The 20,628-nt window shown below is 38.0% G+C and overlaps 1 protein-coding gene across 13 annotated transcripts in view; it reads right to left on the bottom strand.

Annotated features, from left to right (window-relative positions):
- HERC3 (HECT and RLD domain containing E3 ubiquitin protein ligase 3) overlaps nucleotides 1-20,628 on the bottom strand; it is a 117,301-nt gene that overhangs the window by 36,082 nt on the left and 60,591 nt on the right. For all 13 annotated transcript variants that reach the window (XM_002814961.5, XM_009240190.4, XM_054554151.2 and 10 more), the window contains 10 exons: nucleotides 19,797-19,888; nucleotides 18,648-18,778; nucleotides 17,917-18,077; nucleotides 15,453-15,529; nucleotides 11,377-11,501; nucleotides 9,701-9,760; nucleotides 6,412-6,523; nucleotides 5,818-6,007; nucleotides 3,865-4,028; nucleotides 3,636-3,749 (listed from right to left, as the gene is read on the bottom strand). In XM_002814961.5, the coding sequence (XP_002815007.1) occupies nucleotides 3,636-3,749; nucleotides 3,865-4,028; nucleotides 5,818-6,007; nucleotides 6,412-6,523; nucleotides 9,701-9,760; nucleotides 11,377-11,501; nucleotides 15,453-15,529; nucleotides 17,917-18,077; nucleotides 18,648-18,778; nucleotides 19,797-19,888 (1,226 nt within the window). The remainder of the gene's footprint in view (nucleotides 1-3,635; nucleotides 3,750-3,864; nucleotides 4,029-5,817; nucleotides 6,008-6,411; nucleotides 6,524-9,700; nucleotides 9,761-11,376; nucleotides 11,502-15,452; nucleotides 15,530-17,916; nucleotides 18,078-18,647; nucleotides 18,779-19,796; nucleotides 19,889-20,628) is intronic.

Below are 20,628 nucleotides of genomic sequence, written 5' to 3'. Positions count from 1 at the left end.
TCTAAGGAAGGCAAAGGATGGAGCGGTATTCAGTCAAAAGAAGCCGCGAATCTGTAACAAAGGTCTGCTTATACATCCACAGACTTTTCATAAGTCTGTAAGTTTTTGTATTTGATATATAATAATTTAATTTCGTTAATTTTTATTCTGTGAATACTGAATATTTTAGAAATTGTACTCACACTGGTATTTCCATATTATAGAAAATAAATCTGCATGATTTTGTGCCACTATTGCTATTCATAACCTAGAAGGATGCATATGAACTGATAAGATATATGATTATCTCCTGAGAGGCTACTTGTCTTGGACTATCCACTCCTCAAAAATGAGTATCACAGACTTAAAACTAGTAAAGTACTAGTGGACCATATTTCAAGTCTCCCTGCCTGAAACGGGGCTGCGCTGTGACCTAAGCTCATTTTTAAAGTATATGAAATAGAAGAAATGAATAAGTAAATGGGATAGAACAGAAAAATTGGGAATATCATATTTTTTAAATACGAAGTCAACATTTCCTAAATGTGGCTTCAAGTGGGGCAGGAGGCACCACACGCACACCTGCAGTGCTGGAGAAGAAATACAGCCGCCTCCCCTGCCTTAGGGCCTGTCTTGTCTCACACGTGCACAATACTCATAACTGGGGACAAAACACTGCCTGGCTGCGTCTCCTTTAACACATACAGCAAGATGTCCAGCTTTATTTAGCTTTTATTTTTGAAGGATTTACATTGTGGCACTGACTTTCCCCACTTGTGCTGCCCTCTAGAGGAGCCCACCACTCACTCACTCTGTGCTATTTGGTTTTTAAGTGCAGATAATGGCAAGTTACTGATTGAAGTAAAGGAACCACTACCACCTCTTCTTTAAAAGGAGTAAAAATCAGCCATTTTAGAATGTTCCTTCTGCACACGTGTTAGATTCCTTTGGAATTTTTCACTGCTGCTTCTGGGCTAAACACTCTGCAAAGGTAGACACCATATCCATACATGTTTCCACTCCGTGACTAGCAGGCAGACGGCACACATTAGGTGCTCAAGAACTGCTTAGTGAAAAATAGTTATTGAGGGCTTATTATATGATAAGTACTCTGCTAAGCAAGGTCTTTCCATGCTTTCTCCCATTTAATTTCCACAATCTGTTATAATTCTTATTCACAAAAGAGGATGCGGTCCTATAGAAATTAGGTAACTTGTCTAAGGCCACGGCCATTAGACCAGAGTGGGGAACTGAACCCAGGTCTTTTTGACTGGAGCATGTGCTCAACAATATACTACACAGCCTCAGCTAGTAACAAGCTAAAAACGCCAACACACATCAAAAAAATCCATTTATTATTTAAAAGTAGTTAAAATCAACAAAAATAACATGAAATAGCTTTAGTATTTTAAATTAAACTTCAAAATATCAAGACATTTAAAATTCAATTTCTAATAGCATTGTACCTCATACAATAAAAAAAAATTCCACAAAAATCACAAAAGGCCACATACTAGTTTCATGTAATTTTCTATATTTCTTTAATAACTATTATAGTTATTGAAGAGATGAGCATTTGTTATTCAAGATCTGATAAGATATTTGTTTATCAAATGTTAAGAGAAAGGAAGTTTAAAATATTGTAAAAGTTACTTAAATATCTCTACTCAGAGACTACTGTCATAATAATCTAGATTTTAACATGAGCAACTTCTTTTTCAGAGTAAAAAAGAACTACAATTTGTTAGACTTATTTTATTCAGCATCAAGTCACAGAAAGGGTAGATGAGAAATCAGAAGAATTGACTTTTATTGCTAATGAAATTAGTGGAAAAATTGTTTAACTTCCATTTCCTCATCTAGAAACAAAGCAGTTGGCCTAAATAATTCATCAGGCTTATTTTTCCGCTCATAATGTTATCATTCAGTAAATAATTATTCATAAATCGATAAAACAGAAGGGCTTATTTTTTAATAATTCCTAAATTTGAAAGTGAAAACAGAGTTCATTACTAGCCTCCATGTTAAATTTCCCAAGTCAACCCATTTAGAACACTCTAACTCATTTATATTAAAAAGTATTTTCCTGGCCAGGCACAGTGGCTTACCCCTGTAATCCCAGCACTTTGGGAGGCCAAGGCTGGTGAATCACTTGAGCTCATGAGTTCAAGGCCAGCTTGGTAAACATCACAAAACCCCACCTCTACAAAAAATACAAAAATTAGCCAGGTGTGATGGCACGCACCTGTAGTCCCAGCTACTCGGAAGGCTGAGGTGGGAGAATGGCTTGAGCCTGGGAAGCAGAGGTTGCAGTGAGCCAAGATGGTACCACTGTACTCCAGCCTGGGTAACAGAGCCAGACCTTGTCTCAAAAAAAAAGTATTTTGTTTTCTCAGGGTAATCATAAAATCTTATTTAAAAATAAAACACTGTATGCATTTTTTAAGTCTCTAGAGAAAAAAATACAACATTGTGTCTAGCATTCATCATCTATTATTTGACAAAGAAAACAATCCTGCTTGTTCAATTAGATCAGCCTATTTAAATGCCTTGCTTTTGGAGACAACTGCTGACTTCCAAAAACCCCACAGGAAAAATATTGCCCTAATATTGGTGATGAACCTGCTACACTGGCAAGGACTCACCTCAAATCTGCTGCGCATGGCTTCACAAAATACGGTAACCAAATTATCATTCTGTTTTCTGACCTAACTCAAATTTGCACATACTCCACAGACGGGAGATCCTAAAGAGCCCTGCATATATCCCAAGCCGGTGTGCTATCAAAAGGAGCAGTTCCTGCCACGCCAGAGGTGGTAGGCAGGAATCCGCAGGCCCCTGAATGGCATATCTAAAATACGGTGAGATAGCACTTGGTCAGGGATGTGTGACACTTTCACACACATAATTCTCAATCAGAAGGGGCCTACAGGGTCCAGGTAGCTGACATATGATGACTGGAGTAGGCTGTCAGAAGATGATAATTAGCAAATGATCCTTCCTCAATGTCAGGGATAAATTAACCTGCAGTGGGAATTGTGGCATATACATAAGCCTCATCTAAAGAGTCACTCTTGAACTCCAGCCATTTGGTGTCATATGGGAAGACAGGTCGTGCTGCCAGATCTTCCAAGTTTCGAGGAAAGCTAAAAATTCATATTTGTATGTGTCTTTTTTTAAAATTATGGTTTAAAAAAAACCTAACATAACACGTACCATCTTAAGCATTTTTAAGTGTACAGTTCAGCAGTGTTAAGTATATTCACACTGGTGTACAATTGGATCTCCAAACTTTCTTATCTTGCAAAACTGAAGCTATACTCATTAAATAGCAACTCTCCATTTTCCCCTGCCTCCAGCCCCTAGCAATCACCATTCTACTTTCTGTTTCTGTGAATCTGACTACTTTAGACACTCTGATTTTTTTAAAGGGGGCAACTGATAAAATGTGTAACATTCTGGGTGACTACTCATTTATGACTCCTTATAACATTGATGATTACTTAAAGCACTTCCAAGTTTCTAGAATGCAAAAGGCCAGCTGGATGAAGAATAGGTGAGACACTGACATCAAAGTCAAAGACATATTATACAGCTCACATATGCTTTTCTTATAAAAAGACTAAAGCTTTAAAACATGCTTTATGAATTCTTACCATCCCTGCTTGATGCAAGAACCACATGAGGTAGTCTTCCTGAATGTCCACGAGATTGGAAATCTCAGGAATGTAAAATGTATCATATTCCACATGCTTCACTTTAAGATTTACCTAATGAAGAACAAAATACAGACAACTGAAACATGGCTTCCCAGAGAACATCTCACTAGGACATTTTACCCTACCATCTAATCACCCCCTCCCCACTAGCACCTCCTATGCTCACCTTATATAACTTCTCCAAGAGTTTGAGAGCTGCTGTGATATAATTGTTAAACAGTACGGGAATTAAGAATGTCTTTCTTCCCCTCAGTAGATAAAGGACTGCACCTTTATAGAGGTTTACCAGCTTCATGAAATATTTCGGGCATACCTGAGACCACCAGTTATCTTTAGAAAGAAAAGACATATTTCAACATGTAATCTTGGGCAAGTATTTATGTCTTCTGCCTGCCAGTTAAAAATTGCTTTGTCTAGAAGATAAACATTAGTCTAAAACACATTTTCCCAAAACTGACTTTAAAAAGAATCCATTAAAACCTTTTTGGGGAGAACAACAGCTGTACAAGAATCCCTGGAGCTTTTTTTGTAAAGCCTGGTCTGATTTTTTGCAAAGACTCAATCTGAAGGTTAACTTAAAAGTCCAATTCCAGACTACATGTGGACAAGATACACATATTTTGGGCAGGAGTGATGCCCAATGTATTAATACAAAAAGCATTCTTACGTCCTAGCGCTTTCAGCCATCACTAAATCCTGAAGCAGAAATGCAAAGGATGACACACCACATACTCTAGAAGCAGCACCAATATGGCAACCATTCCCTTCCCTTTAAGAGGTATCATTAGTTGAAAAACTAACATTTTTATTTCTCACCAAAAAATGCTTTCCCATAACCAGACAAGAAGATTATACCACTAGCTTATACTTCGTTGGAAATAAACTCGGCCATACTGAAATACTTAAAGAATGAAATGGTATGTCTGAGATTTCCTTTAAAATACTCCAACAAAAAATAAAAAGGTGGTGAGGGCGAGGGACAGATGAAATAAAATGGGCAAAATACTGACAACTGCTGAATTTGTGTGGTGACTACCTGTAGCATACTCTCTACTTTGGGGTATTCTTTTAAATATCAATAATTAGAAGTTAAAAATAAATTAAGTGTAAAATTGAACAATTATGTTCTCTTTGTATTGTCCAGCCTGGAAAAATAAAAATGAAACAACTCTAAAACTTGAAAGTCAGGTAAGATTTCTTCTGATATTGCCACTTCTCTGTTTCACATCAACTAGAACACCTGAGAAAATGTGCCCCCAAAAGGCTTTTGATCTTAAAAAAAATCAAGTACTAACATTTACTAGTGCTTTCATTATTATTTCTGTTTTTATCTCTTCTACAAAGGTGGAGGCAATATAGAAAAGCCAGTATTCCACCTTCAGGAACACAATCTCTTTATTCATGGCGAGACCACACTCAAGTAACATCCCAGTCCATCTGGAACACAGAAGTTACTGAGCTGCAATGACACCTAACAAAATTTACCAGGGGGGAAAAAAGTAAAAAGCCAGGTGATAGACTTCCTGCACTTGATTAATAAAAACATTTCAGGTGCTACTCCCATGAAAGACACTCTCCAAATCACTGAGGAACGGAAGGTTTTTATCTCAGCAAAGTGTCCGGAGCCTGCAAAAATCAGTGTGGACTCAACTGTCCTAAAAAAGAAAAACAAAACAAACATTTGGTAAGTCCACACTAGGTCATTTTCTTCCTCTCCTTTTTTGGAGACCTCTGTGTCACCGAAACTGTTCACTTCACTCCCACCCCCTAAATTAGACATAGGAGAAAGACCAACGTACAGTAATACTGAGGTCCTATTTACTATAAGCCAATGTGGTAGAAAAAAAATAGTTTCAAGTTAAATAAATTAGGTTTGTGAATACTATAAAATCAAGATTATTCTGGCACGAGTCATTTCAAATAATCTAAATAATGGTTTTATTTTCAACTTGAAAATAGGGTTAGCTAAAAATTAACAGCAAAGAAAAAAAGGTTTTAAGTGTTAAGGATATTAAATGGCAACAAATAGATTCTTGGATCTCAATCCACTGAGAGCCAGGAGTCACACCAACAAAACAAATGACCATAAAACCACTGATATTGAGGTTAGCAAATTCACCTAGTACTTTGCTGGGGTTTGTATCCAGCCGAAGAATGGCCATAGCCAAGGGAATAGTCAATGTTATATAATACTTGGAATCCTGGAGTAGGGGAAACTCAGGTAGTATTAAATAGATTCTCATGGCTTCAACATCTGGTGGTGAGCTTGACAACTGGGGAATCAGACAACTTTCAAAACTGTTCAAAATCTGTATGAGGGAAAAGAGTAATGAGAAATTCAAACATACTTGAGATCTAGTTAACTTTCTCTAAGTTCATAAGCTATTTGATAGACTCTCAACTCTCATTCATTCACTATGCACTGAGAACCTACTATGAGCCTGACACTGGTCTAGGCCCTCAGTACACATCCATGAAAAGAAAAGCCAAGGATCCCTGCCAGTGCAAACTGTATATTCTAGAGGGGCATTGCCTTGGAAAGGTTTAAGCCAAAAGAAAGCAAAAGGTAGGTCTAATTCCCAAAGTAAATACTTTACAAAATTAAGATTTGGAGACTTTCACTTTTTCATCTTACTCTTTTTCTCTTGAAGTTGAATTCATCAATACAAAAACGCATTTTTAAGAATGCACTTTACAAATATAAGAAACATACCTGTTCTAGAATCATGGAGTGCTGAGAGTTCATTAACTTCTCAAATAACACCCTAGTTGAGTTCAGGTCAATCCCAGGGATTTTGGGACTCGTTTTAAAATGTTCATCAATTCTAAACAAATAAAATCAAAAAGGTATGTAATAAAAGAAAAAGCAAACACTCTGATAGGAATTATAAACAAGTAAAATACTGTGTTCTTACTAATCAGATTTAAATTTGATCTGGCAGATAAGATCCACAAAAATACTACACTTGGCATAAATCTCAAAATAATAAACCCAAAATACAGAATATTATTCTTTCACAAAGAATAAACCACACTGGAATTCCTTTTACAAGAATTTTCAAATTTTTAAATCTGTTTTCCTTCAAGTCAAAGTACAAGGACCGTCATATCAAGTTAAGGCTATCTTGAAGTTTATAAACAAATAATTATTTCCCTGATTTCGTCTTGTGTTTTTTGGTTTTTTTCTGTTTTTGTGGCTCATTGAACTAGATGTAGATGCTGTGGCTTGGTGCAAATAACATCCCCTGTGCAAACTGGTCCACTCATCAACAAATGACAATAGAACTTCCTTGTTGAAAGCCTTTCTTAACGAAGTATTTAAAATAAAAATGATCTATAGTAAATGCAAAGTTAATGTCTCTCATCGTTAACACAAAGGATACAATTATATTCACCCAAGGACTAATTTCATTGCTACTATTTTTAACTTTCTAGCAACTAAATCATTTTTTTAACCTTAAATAAAATCTTAGCATTTTTGAGAGTTAGAGAATATCTCATATATCCCACTCTTGAACCTACCACATCTGTTAATTTACAAAAGAGATATCTATTTGCAAAGCAGGCTTCTGTTTTTGAGTAATGGACACATTCAGATCATTTTAATACACTCTGACAGCAATGTTATAATTTTTGAAAACATAAAAGAGTTTCCAACATTTTAAAAAATCATAATTATATGTATTGGAACCCCTACGCTCAAATGAAGATAAATTGCTTATACTTTGTTTTTTGGGTCTTTCGTTGTTGTTGTTATTATTTTTAAAATAAATCTGCCCAAAATATGGAAATGAATTCTGGTTTCCCATATGTAATTTTCCATATGCTTACAGGTACTTTTTGCTATGCTGTTGAGAAACAAAAACAAAAGGTTTTATCTATACGTATTTATTGCTTTGTAAATCTTGTCTTCATTTTGATTGGTTTCCTGTGATGCATCCTATGTACACTACAGGAGTAGACTTTCTGAAATATACAGATGTCAGTTTGAAAAAAAAATAAAAGGCTTTCCCCACAACTCTATACGAAATCTGTGATACTAAGGATGAATAACCTAACAAGTCTGGCCAAGAGCCCTTCCCAAATGTCATGAAAGCTATCCATCTAGAACAGGGTTTCTCAGCCTTGGTACTATTGACTTTTGGGGCCAGAGGATTCTTTGCTGGGCAGGTGGGAATGAAGGATGTTTAGCAGCATCCCTGGGTTCTACCCACTGGATGCCAATAGCAAGTCCCTCCCCATTGTACCAACCAAAAATGTCACCAGAAATTGCCAAATGTCCTTTGAGGAGCAAAATCACCCTGGTTGAGAACCCCTGTTCTGGAAGGCCAACATCAGCATAATCCAGAATATCTTTCCCTAGAGGAAAAAACTAATTACTAAATATGAAATGAATTGTGTGAGCTCATCCCAGCTGCCTTAATTATAAAAGTAAATGACTTTATAATCTCTAAATGTAACCAAAGAGAGTTTCTGAAGTGACCTCCTGCAACCCAGTTAGGGACTCATTTGTGGGGAGGGGGTGGTGATGGCTGAATTTAGGAGTCAACATGACTAGATTAAGGAATACCCAGATAGCTGGTAAAGTATTATTTCTGGGTATGTCTGGGTAAGTTTTCTGTAAGAGATTGGCATTTGAATTAGTGACTAAGTAAAGAAAATCCATCCTCATCCAGTGTGGGTAGGCACCACCCAGTCAGCTGAAAGCCCAGAACAAAAAGGCAGAGCAAAGACAAATTCTTTCTCTCTCTCTTCTGGAACTAGGACATCCTTCTTCTCCTGCCCTTGTACATCAGAACTCCAGGTTCTGTGCTCTTTGCACTCCAATACTTACACCAGCAGCCCCCACCCCTTTCTCAGGCCTTCAGCCTCAGACAGAGTTACACCATCAGCTTCCCTGGTTCTCAGGCCTTTGGACTTATACTAAGCTATGATGCTGGCTCGCCTGGTTCTCCAGATTACAGATGCCTATGGCAGGATCTTTCAACCTCCATAATCAGGCGAACCAATTCCCGTAGTAAATCCCCTCTCTTCCTCTCCCTCTCTCTAGATACATCCATCTATCTATTTATCTCTCTCCTATTTGTTCCATTTCTCTGAAGAACCTCGACTAACACAGGGATCGAGGGGTAGGGGTGGGATTCACACACAGAAATGAAGTCTAATTCATCTTGAGATCTCATTAGCCTGGTCACTGGCAGAAAGGACTGAGAAATAATTAGGACTTGGGATTACCAAAGATCCAAACCCATGACAAGACCCTTTTGCTGCATCAGGTTCCTGAGGGAGATATTTGCAGAAGGGATAAGGCTAAGCAAATAAACATTCTATTTACTACTGGGGAGTTCAACCTCAAATATAATTCTCTGGTGAGCTGGGCTGGACCTAAATCCAAGGAGCCCCTGAAGCCTCCTTAGAATTACTCTCTGAAATTCACTCCTTTTGAGAGAAAAAAATAAAAAATGATAAAAATTTAAGAACTATGGGAAAGCAAACCAAAGAAACCAAGAAAATTATGTGAGGAATTAAGAATTTAAAATTATGACACATCTTAGAATACTCTGAAAATCTTACTGATGATTCTACCAATTATTTCTGAGATACAGTCTCTCTCAGTAATCTGCTTTTCTGCCATCCAGGTATGAATCAGCATTGCTCTTCCTGAAGTCCTCTCATTACCATTATTAGGCATTCCAATTTTTGTGCAAAGCATCAGCTTACTCATTAAATTAAGGCCAACCACCATCAAAGAGAAGAAAAGTCTTTCACAGCCTTTGCTGAATAAGTATTTGCATCACATATGGGGTTTTAAGAAACTTTTTTTTAAAAAGATGGGGCCTCACTATGTTGTCCAGGCTGGAATTCAGTGGCTATTCACAGGCATGATCATAGCATCCTAAAGCCCCAAACTCCTAAACTCAAGCAATCCTCCTGTGTCAGCCTTCCAAATAGCTGAGACTACAGGTACACATGAGGGTTTTTTAAGGCTCTAAGTCACTTACTTTTTTTCAAGAAAACTTCCATTCCAACAGGCTGCAGAAGATAATATCTGAACAACACCACTGCTCAAAGAAAAGAAGGGAGGGGGAAGCCTTTAATCATTACAAATAAATGGTTATTTAAGCAACAACAATAAAGTAATCATCTACTCAAGGATTTCATTAATAGCAGCTCTTTGTCAGCTGAAGCTTTGGAAAATGTACATTTGCTTTAGAAAAACAGGATGTCACATCTCAAAATGAAGAAGAACTTAAGTTTTCCATGTTAGGAAAAAAAAAGAATATCAAAGCCCCTGAAAGAAAACCTCTTGTCCCAATAATGTCCTTGAATATTTTTCTACCACCAACCATCTAAGAAGTGCCCTATCTAAACTCCAAGGAGAAACACAGAATAAAACCAAAAAAGAGAAGCCAAGCTGTTACTTCCCGAACACAGAAATTATCTTTACAAATTAATAACTGAAAAACTACTTCTATTTTGCTGCATATCTGAGATGGAAATTAAAAAATAGTGAAACAAGTGCTTATTCCCATTACCTTCTATTATACAAGCTCTGGGGAAACAGCTAATTCTGAGGACCCAAAATGAAACTGGACATCAGGAACCCTGGGCCTTTCCATTCAGTGTAAGGAAAAGGGAAAGAATAACACAAATATACGGCTGGGGAGGGGATTACAGTAGTTTCTGTTAATCACAGAATTTAGGTCAGGAAAGATCTTTAAAGATCATTTCTTCCATCCATTTATTTTATAAATAAGAAAACAGAGAACTAATGGTAAAGTGTCACCGTTTCCCTTGCTGGACCCCAGCTAGCCCTCATCTCCTCTCCCCTGCGACCCTTCAGCCTGAGCTCCTTGGCAGAGCCACCCTAAGGTTAGAGGGATTCTGAAGACTGCCACAGAGCTGCTCTAGGGAGTTCCTAATGCTCTCTCACTCACAAAGTTACCAGCTCAAGTGCCTCAAAGTGTAGAGTCCTGGTCATTTGGCCCACTACAATCTATGTCATAATGCAGGACCATTATGTACGTTTCTGGGAATAACCACAACTTAGTGCACAGAGCTTGATTTACTCTTCCCAAGAATCAGACTTTGCAGAAAAAAGTGGAGAGGCTAAGGAAAGCCAATGAAAATGTGTAAAAATGTGCAAAGGAAAATTGTCCTTTAAATTTGATAAAAGGTCCCAATCCTACTTACTGTTGGGTTTTTTTTCTACATGACTCTGAATTACCATCTCAATCATTATGAATAGGAAAATGCTAGAAATTAGTAAGATTAGGTAAGATAACAGCTGTCTCAGATTTGGGATGTTTTGGAATATGCATACACTTCCAAAACCATAACGATAAGCTCTCTTAGCAGTTACACAACCATAACGCTAAGCTCTCTTAGCAGAATCACCAACTCAGGCCTTCATCAGTCAGGATTTTTAAGATCATACAATAAACAAGACAGGTTGAGGCATATACTGTGTGTGAGAATTGGGGATCCATCCATTATGCTATCTGGGGCTAAGGAGATCAACCCTGAAATAGTAACCAAAAAAAATACCACGATTCCCTATAATGTAAAACCCCACTTACATTCACAGTATCAATATGCAAGTAGGGAAAATCACACTAAGCTAAAAAGTTGTAACATACTTTGTGGAAAAAAAAAATGAAGACAAGAAGCCACATACTTGATTGTATTTGCATTGTTGTGTTCTGAGAGTTTTTGCCTCCAAACAGCTATGGTTTCATCATTTATTAAACTGGTATAATGTGCTTGGTTCATAGTCCTGAAGTCAACAGCAGGAGAATAATTCTGGAGAATTAAATGTAACAGTAAAAAGAAGAAATTATGTAGCATGGATCTTGTCTCCTCTCCTTTCTCCCACATATTCTCCATTTTACGTTTCACTTAAGATCTAAATGCTGCGGTGTGCCGCCCAGATCCCCTCCACCCTTCAGAATGGAGGCTCCTGACAGATCCCAGCTGGGTTGCTGTCCAGGACTTGGCATTGGCTGTTGCTTCACTATCACATCCAATGGCAGGTAGAGGCATGGTGTAAAGGTCCAGCCCGCTTGCCTCAGCTCAGGACTGGCTGAAGGACCATCACAACTTCAGTGCTCCTCATGGGACTGGCTGAGGCCTCTGTTATAACTGAATTGCATTTCAACCCCTCCCTCTGTGCAATCCTGCCTCCTTCATCCCTCAGTAGATGTTCTTCTAGAGAGCACTCTCCCAAAAACCTTTGAGTCTCGGGTCTGTTTCCCAGAGAAACCAACTCAGTACAACTTTCCCAGACTTCTTTCCCCTTTGCTTTGAATCACCGTACCAGCAGGTTTTTAAGGTATTAGTCATCTGCCATAAATGTCCACCAAACTTCAACAAAATGTATTACAAAAGAGCCAGAGTTCAGTTATAATCTATATGACAAATAACCTATAAAAACAATGACTCTTAATTTCTTGCTTCAAGTATAAAGCTATTTTAAGAAAAATGGCAGAAAAAGATGTTAATAATGTATGTCCTTGAAAATTCCAAATGTTGCCCAACACTGTACATCTTTTATTCAGTGAGATTAAAGAAAAAAAAAACATAATAAGCACTTTCCTTTTCTAAAATTGCTTGTTTTCAACTTATTTTCCCCAAGCCTTGTTCTTGATCGAGAACTAAGAAAAGGCTGATGGTGCTTTATACTCCTATTCTTGTCTCCAGTGAAGAGGAAAAAGGTAATATTAAAGCACTCATTCATCAGCTCATGAGGTTTTTTTCTCCTTTGTACCTACACATAAAAACATAACTTTCAAAGTAAATTTTCTTGGTTACCTTCCCATAGCTTCAAGTTAAGGTATCATTATGAGAGGAAGGAGTAGAGCATGTAATAAAACAGAGATGCCTGACAAAGTTTGTGATCATCTGGTTATTGATAACTATTCTACTAAAATGGCCACAGATATCTATTGAGAGAACAAAAATCATCTTGAAGGACATACAGAAAACTCATAATCCAAAGCGGATGCTGGAGTACACACAAGGATTGTCTTTCCACCTCCTTGTAAAACCATTGTTGTTATGTAAATTTTATTTATTTCACCCATTCAAAGGGGCAGCTGAACATCAATTCTAACACAAACCTACAATAAAATAAAGACTTGGAACTATTTTCTCATTCCTCATCACACGTCCAATAAACCAGAGATGCCTTGGGTAAAGTACAAGTTCAGAATCACTTAAAGAACCAAGAAAAAACATCATTCTTCCTGTCTTTAATACATACAGGCAAAAAAGGAAAAATTGCTCTTAGGTCAGTGTTTCTCAACTTTGGCTGGACTTTGAATCACCATGGGAGCGTTCAATAATCCTGATGACCAAGTCATACTCCAGACCAATTAAATCAGAATCTCTAGAGTCATCAGTATTTTGTAGCACTCCCAGGTGATTCCAGTAGGCAGCCAAGGTTAAGAATCACTGTTCCAGGAAAAAGAAGATTATGAGATAGACACACACACAAACACACACACATGCACACACAATTCTAACAATCCCAACCACATTCCCTCTTCAATTCTATCCAGGGAACAAAACGACGGGAAAAGGAGATGCTATGGTTTACATTCACTAAATTCCCAAGACCTAGAATCAGTGTAGCAAAGGGGTATCTGAATATAACTCCTTCCCTCCCTTCTTTCACCTAAGGCCTGGCAGTAATGAATGAGTCAGACTTTTATAAAAATAGAGGCTATGGCCGGGTGTGGTGGATCACGCCTGTAATCCTAGCACTTTGGGAGGCCGAGGAGGGTAGATCACTTGAGGTCAAGAGTTCAAAACCAGCCTGGCCAACATGGTGAAACTGGTCTCTACTAAAAATACAAAAAAAATTACCCAGGCATGGTAGCGGACGCCTGTAATCCCAGCTACTCAGAACGCTGAGGCAGGAGAATTGCTTGAAACCAGGAGGTGGAGGTTGCAGTGAGCCAGGATCACACCATTGTACCCCAGCCTGGGCGACAAAGCAAGACTCCATCTCAAAAAAAAAAAAAAAAAAAAAAGAGGCTGTAACTATACAGGTGCTTTTTCTTGGTTGTTTAAGTGATATGGTAACAGGGTAAGCATACGATTTGATCAGCCTCTGTATCTAAATAATCATCTCTGGTTAATAGTTTAAGTAAATGTGCATAGGTTTCAGTTTCAAAAGAAAGAGCAACATCTTCTTAAGTAATGTTTACTTTCCTTTTTCTTTGTGATCTTACACTTTTCATGCATACCTATCCCTCTTTCCAGTTGTTTAAACTTTAACCTGCCCTGCCTCTCTAATAGTATGCTACTTCACTTCCTTCTCATCAGTGTGTTGTTTTCCAGGCCCAAGGTGTTGATTACAATAATAAAAATCAGTTACATATATCAGATACTATATTTACAAGAGAAAACTAAATTTCATGTTAAATTTCACAGGAAAATTAAAGTTGGATACTATTGAATAATACTATTCAATACTAGTTTCTAGGGGAAATAAATACTTAAAACTCTACTACTTATGCACAAAAACTGATTATCCTCCACAGAGTCAGTGCCTTTTGTATTTTGTTTTATTGACATCTTGAAGAAACAAAGAAAAACCTCAGCTTTCCTCAGGATTTCTCTGTAATACACACTCTGAGGCTGGGTCTAAAATAAGTCTAAGGCAGCAGTTCCAAATTACGCCAGATGGTAGCACTAAGCCACCTTCTTCAGGCACCTGACCTGGAAAATAGCTAATCATCAGCTTTAGCTGTCCAGCCTACGGCCTTGGGCTCCACCCAGGACCTTTTCCAACCTAATCATAGAATCAGAATGACTAGAAGGCAAATACTTTGTGTACTTAAAGATAGCTAAGTATCAAACTAATAGAGAAAGTTTCCAAGACGGAAAGAGCCCCTGCTTTCCACAGTTGCGCATTTTCTTCCCAGTCAATTCTGACTCCTTTTTCATCATTAACAGCCCATTCCCTTGCTCCTCCAGGAGAGTATAAGGATCCATGCACCACTCGGAGCTGGTCCTGTTGAAATGTTTGCTGAATAAAAGCAGGAAGGGTGGGGAAGGAGAAGAGAAGAGAGGAGAGAAAGCACAGGGGAAGGAGTGCAGCACTGACAACAAATCTGTGGAGTTTTTTCAGACTGAATTCCCCCAGCAAGGAAGAGTGGAAGGAATTCGAGCCCTGTCACAGAAACCTGGATCCACACTCTACCTTCAGGCAGAAAGACAATGTCACACTGTCTTTATCCACTACAGTGATGCAGGAGACAATGAGAGGGAAATTTTGGTGTCATGTCATAAGCAGATTACAAATAATAAAATACATCTGAAAATTGTGGTATCTCTTACATACATATATATACTCAATCACATCAAACAAAGAAACCCACCAAGTTCCCAAATACCTAGCATTTGTTGCCACTTAACAAGGAAGAAAAGAAATGGAAAATCAAATAATGCCAAAGTAAGCACAAACTCCCTAGGCATCCTTTACAGTGTTTCTGGAACAAGTACAAATATAAATAAATAATTTCAAATTATAAATTAGAACTCCATAATTCCAGGAGAATTGTTGGCACTTCAAGGGAGCCAAATGGAGACAACTTCTTCCAGATTTAGTTTGCTTATTTTAGAAATAACACAGGATTGGTAGAAACAAAGAGTAACATTGCTCTTTACGTTGTAATTACTTGTTAAAATAAATATTGGTTCGCTATTATTCCTTCCTGGAAATAAGAGTCACAAGAAAAATTTTACCTCGTATTTGGAGCAAAGTACAAAAGTTTGGTCTCCTCCAGAGAAGATCTGCTTAACGATATGATATTTAAAGCGATCTGTCAAAAAAAAAAATTCCGAAAGCATATTTTTCATTAATTGAAATTTCTCCTTGATCCCCTTTTCTACTGTTGCAGAATACACTTCAGAGTGGGCACCTATTCATTTTAATTGTGTCACAGAAGTAAGAAATCTTCTCCTCCAGCTCACTGCCTAGGACTGTTTCTACTTCAATTAAAAATAAATATATAAAATGGTATCCTCCACCCTAACTCTTCTTCTGCCCCTCCCCAACTGCCAGTGAATCCTGACCTAGTTTCTCTTTTTCATTCCACTGACCTGAAATCTGAAATGGTAACATTTCTTTATGGTACTATTCTTTATGGTAACAAATAATTCAGCATGTGAGTGTGCTGGGCCCAGGCCCCATCAGGACGAATCTTGCCATGGAAGGACCTCCGTTTCCTGCTCCCTGCTTTACCTCCCATCACCCTGTGTCCACGGTGACATTCTCCCACTACCACGTTGCCTTTATTTCTAATACAGCACACCATTTCACATCTCGTGCCTCCTCCCTCTGCTGTCCCTAGCACATGGGATTCTCCATGAATGTGCCCACCGAGAGCATAACCTGAATGTGCCTCTGGAACTGCACCTTGGTGGTGCTCACACCAACTCCCTCACAGTCCTCTACACCTGGCTAACTCCAAATCATCCTTCGAGGCACAGCTCAAACTTCCTCTAACCACAATACTCCTCCATGCCTTCCTCTGTGCTCCCACATTACCAAGAGGGTTCCTAAAACCATGTCATTTACATAACCGACATTTACCTGCTTATGTTATAAAATCATTTTGGCAAACATCCAAGCACAAATTTAGGACCATGGAAGTCAGGTTATAATTCAACTTCAAAAATTTGTGGTTTCGAAATAACCAAAAAACACTTGAGTTGGTAAACTTTCTAAATAAATGTATTCCATATGTGAGTACAATGTCTTGGAGAAAAGAATTTACAAATTACAGAGAAAAGGACACAAAGCCATTCTTTTGCTTTTGGGAACATCACCCAAACAAAATCTTGTTTATTTATATTTTAAGTTGCACTACATTTCAGATGCTCATATATTCATTCCAAAAATGTCTACTGAGTGACAAGTTCATGCCAGGTCCTGTGCTATATGCTAGGTTTACAAAAAGAAAAAGTTTGTCTGTATCCTTGAGTTTCTTATAATCCAGTACTAAAATTTATGATAGTTACTGTTTCAAACAAATTCCTGATCAAGCCATAAGTGTGTCACTTTATCGACTTCAAAATCAAAATTAATTATTAAATTATACTTCCTTTTAATGATTCTCTAGCTCCATTTCAGCCTCAGATTTATTATTTCAAGGTGAAGCAGTCATTCAATATTAATGACTGCCTTACTTTGATTTCCAATGAAACCAAGACTGCTATTTAACTATTTTTTAACGGAAGAAAAAAAATGGCATAAAAAGAAATCACATCATGTTATATACCAAAACGCCAGCAGCAAAGTAGAGGTAACATAGTACACAGGATTTAGAATGACCTCGGTTTAAATCCTGCCTCCAGAATCTATGTGATCTTGGGCAAATTACTTGACCTCCTTAAGACTTTGTTCCCTTACCTCTAACATGGGGATAATAACCACTAACTAGTTCTTAGGTTATTTTGAGTGCTTTGCATAGTAATGAAACGTCATTAAGCATTCAATACATGCGAACTGTCATTATTAGCAACAACAATAAAATGTATACACCACCACCAAGGTCTGTGGAAACAAAATAACTGGTGTAGTTTGAATGTATGTTCTGGTCAAAACTCATGTTGAATTGCAGTAACCCCCAATGTTGGAGGTGGAGCATGGTGGGATGTGTTTAGATCATGAGGGCAGATCCCTCATGAATGGCTTGGGCCATCCCCTTGGTGATAAGTGAGCTCTTGCTCTGAGTTCACATGAGATCTGGTGGTGTAAAATGTATGGCACCTCCCCTCCACTCTTTCTCTTGCTCCTGCTTCTGCCATGTGAAGTGTCTGCTCCTTCTTTGTCTTCTGCCATGACTGTAAGATTCCTGAGGCCTCCCCAGAAGCCAAGCAGATGGCTGTATCATGCTCCCTGTAGAGCCTGCAGAACTGTGAGCCAATTAAAACTCTTTTCTTCATAAATCACCCTGTTTCAGGTGCTCTTTATAGCAATGCAAGAACGGCCTAACACAACAGTATTTCCTGCTTTATTTATTCTCTAGGATCTCAACTATACAGCTTCATGCATAGTAAGTATTGAAATTATTAATTGATGTTAAAAAATACCTTATCTTCATTCCCTCCAAAAGACCTCAAAGTAAGTAACAGATACATATTCTGTAAACAACTGTTTTCATCACTTAAAATACCATTAAATTCCAGAGACAATCATTCTTACCAGCTCGGGCTGAAAGCTGGCCACTGTGGGCAGCCCAGTAACCCTTGACAGGGGATGGACACTTAACATTACAAGTGTGCCCAGTTCCTAATTGACCTCTTGCTCCACAACCAAACGCATAGATGAGTCCGGAAGAAGGCACGAAGGCTAGGGTATGTTGTCTGTGAAAAAATAATTTAACTCATCAGCATAGTTTCTACTAATGTGGATGTACACTCTGACTCTGACTTTTAACTTCCCCATGTGCACAGCACAGGGTGCTCCTATAGAGCCTTCCCCATGTTAACACGTGACTCTTCTTGCAGCGGCTGCTCTCCATAATACTATCCTCTAACACTCTAGATCATGAGGAGGGTGGCAAGTCAGGAAAGAGCTGAATGATCTGCTGCATGTGGCCTCTAAGATGAACGGAGAGAAGCAGGGTAGACTCAGGCAAAAATCTCCAAGAAGTTCTTTGGGACTTTCTCACTTTTCCTTTCTTTATCCCTTCCCCACATCCTGCTACTCTTTATCCCAAAAGAAGCCCAATGTCTCCGTGTTGCTCTGCTTATCTAAAACCCTTCCTTGCCACACTCTACCAAGGTCTTTCTCCACATTTTACCACAGGCGTGCATGCAGTTAAGATCTCTTAAAATGACGGTGACTAGGTATAATCACATTCTTCATCACTACAAAGATAAGACCAATTTCTGGGTCCTAGTGAATACAAGCAAGCTTTGAGGAACACTCACCTGCCACAAGCAATCTGAGTTACTTCACTACCCATCAGCTCTAGAACTCTTCTAGGATTAACCTCATCATTCATGGAGTCGTGTCCAAGTTGCCCATAGGAACCAGCGCCAAAGGTAAACACACCTCCACTCTAACAAGGAACAAACACCATAGGACTTCACTGTATCTTTAAGGGTACACCTCTAAAACCTGTATACAAAATGCCTATCACAACAATGTGCACAAGAGCACTACATTCACTTGACACTTGGCCAAAATCACTTTGTAAGGATGTTCATTAAATAGAAAAATAATAAAAAGGGAATTTCAGACTGCATCTTTATGGAACAAAGATAGCACTGCTCAAAGGAATGTATGCCTTCTGTAAATTTTTAAAACTGTTTAAAAGTACAATGATGTGTTAGGAAGCAAAATTTTAAAAAAGGAGAAACAAGGAGCTAGGCTAAATGAGATGATTTTACGTGATCATTCACATATAAGAAATTAAGTGCTCTACAAATTCCTTGGTAAGTAAGCTGTTTTTTTAACAGCTGTATTTAAATAAATGTTAAGGCATTTTATCAAAGTGAACCTAGAATAATATTTGTTCAATATAAAAATACATTTTCATTCTCTCTAGAATGTATTTAGAAGCAAAAGAAACACGATTATTTTAAAACATTAATAAATTGCTGTTTCTTTTTTACATATTTAAATGACTTGTTGTAAAGGAACAGGATATCATTTTATATATATTATATATAATATATAATATATATATAAAATAACAAATAAAAATAACAAAGTGCTATCTTTGTTCCATAAAGAACCAAGGAATTTATATATATAAATATATATATAAAATGTAGATTTATATATATTTAAATCTACATTTTATATATAAATATATACATTATATTTATCTATATAATCTACATTTTATATATATATATAATCTACAAGATTACCAAAGAGGATAACAGAGACATACAAAAAAGTAATCTTTTCCTATTCCTTTGGAAAACAACAAACCCACATAAAAGACAGCATTCAAGTTCAAGCCACAATACTGTAATCAATCATACGCCATCACTACACTAACATAATCAAGCAATTCTAATCACTCATCTTATCCCCAGCACCAAAGTAGCATACCCTGAGCTCCTTACCTTTGTGAGAACTGCTGTGTGTTCTTCTCCACAACTAATATAGACAACTTTTTGCGTGCGTAAGAGTTTTACATGGCATGGAGATTCTCGATCTAGAATAAATTAAATATCAGAATATCACTACCATTTGCCTTTAAGATAAAATATACACAACTATCTTGGCATGAATTTTGGATTCCTGATGCATGTTCAGTTTCCTGCCTGCATCTGTACTTCGATATCCAACAGACTTGTCAGTTTTAATTTACCTAAAACCTACCTCATGGTTTCCCTGCACTCTCCAACCCTGCCCACTCTCCAGCTCACTTTACTACACACAGTTCTTTCTCCCCATTTCAGAAACAGTCATTTTGCCCTTCCGGCTGTTCCTTTATCTCAAACCACACATCCAACAGTGAACAAAACCAACTGGCCTCATCTTCAAAATACGTTTAAAATCTGACTTTACTCCCACAACCTCCGAGCTGGTCTTCCAGCTTCCCCCTGGACCCACTACAGCCAAAGCCAAAGTGGATCACGCTTCTCCTCCAAACCCTCAGGGTCTTCCCCTCTCACTGAGAAAACCAGCTAAATCCTCACCCTGCCCCTCAGGGCCCTGCATAACTGGGTCTACACGACCTCTCTGACCTGCAGCTATGCTACTCTTCCCCTTCTCTCCAACTACATCTCTTCCCACATGAGCACCTTTGCACACCCAGTTCTGACAGGAACATTTTTCACCCAGACATCTACATGTCCCATCTCCCACCTGATTTCCTACAGGTTCTGCTCAAACATTTTCTATCAGAGGGGCCCTTCCTCACCACCTTATGTAAAGCAGGAAGCTGCACTC

Source organism: Pongo abelii, chromosome 3, assembly GCF_028885655.2.
Source record: "Pongo abelii isolate AG06213 chromosome 3, NHGRI_mPonAbe1-v2.0_pri, whole genome shotgun sequence".
Classification (NCBI taxonomy): domain Eukaryota; kingdom Metazoa; phylum Chordata; class Mammalia; order Primates; family Hominidae; genus Pongo; species Pongo abelii.
This window is presented reverse-complemented; position numbering and strand designations above follow the sequence as displayed.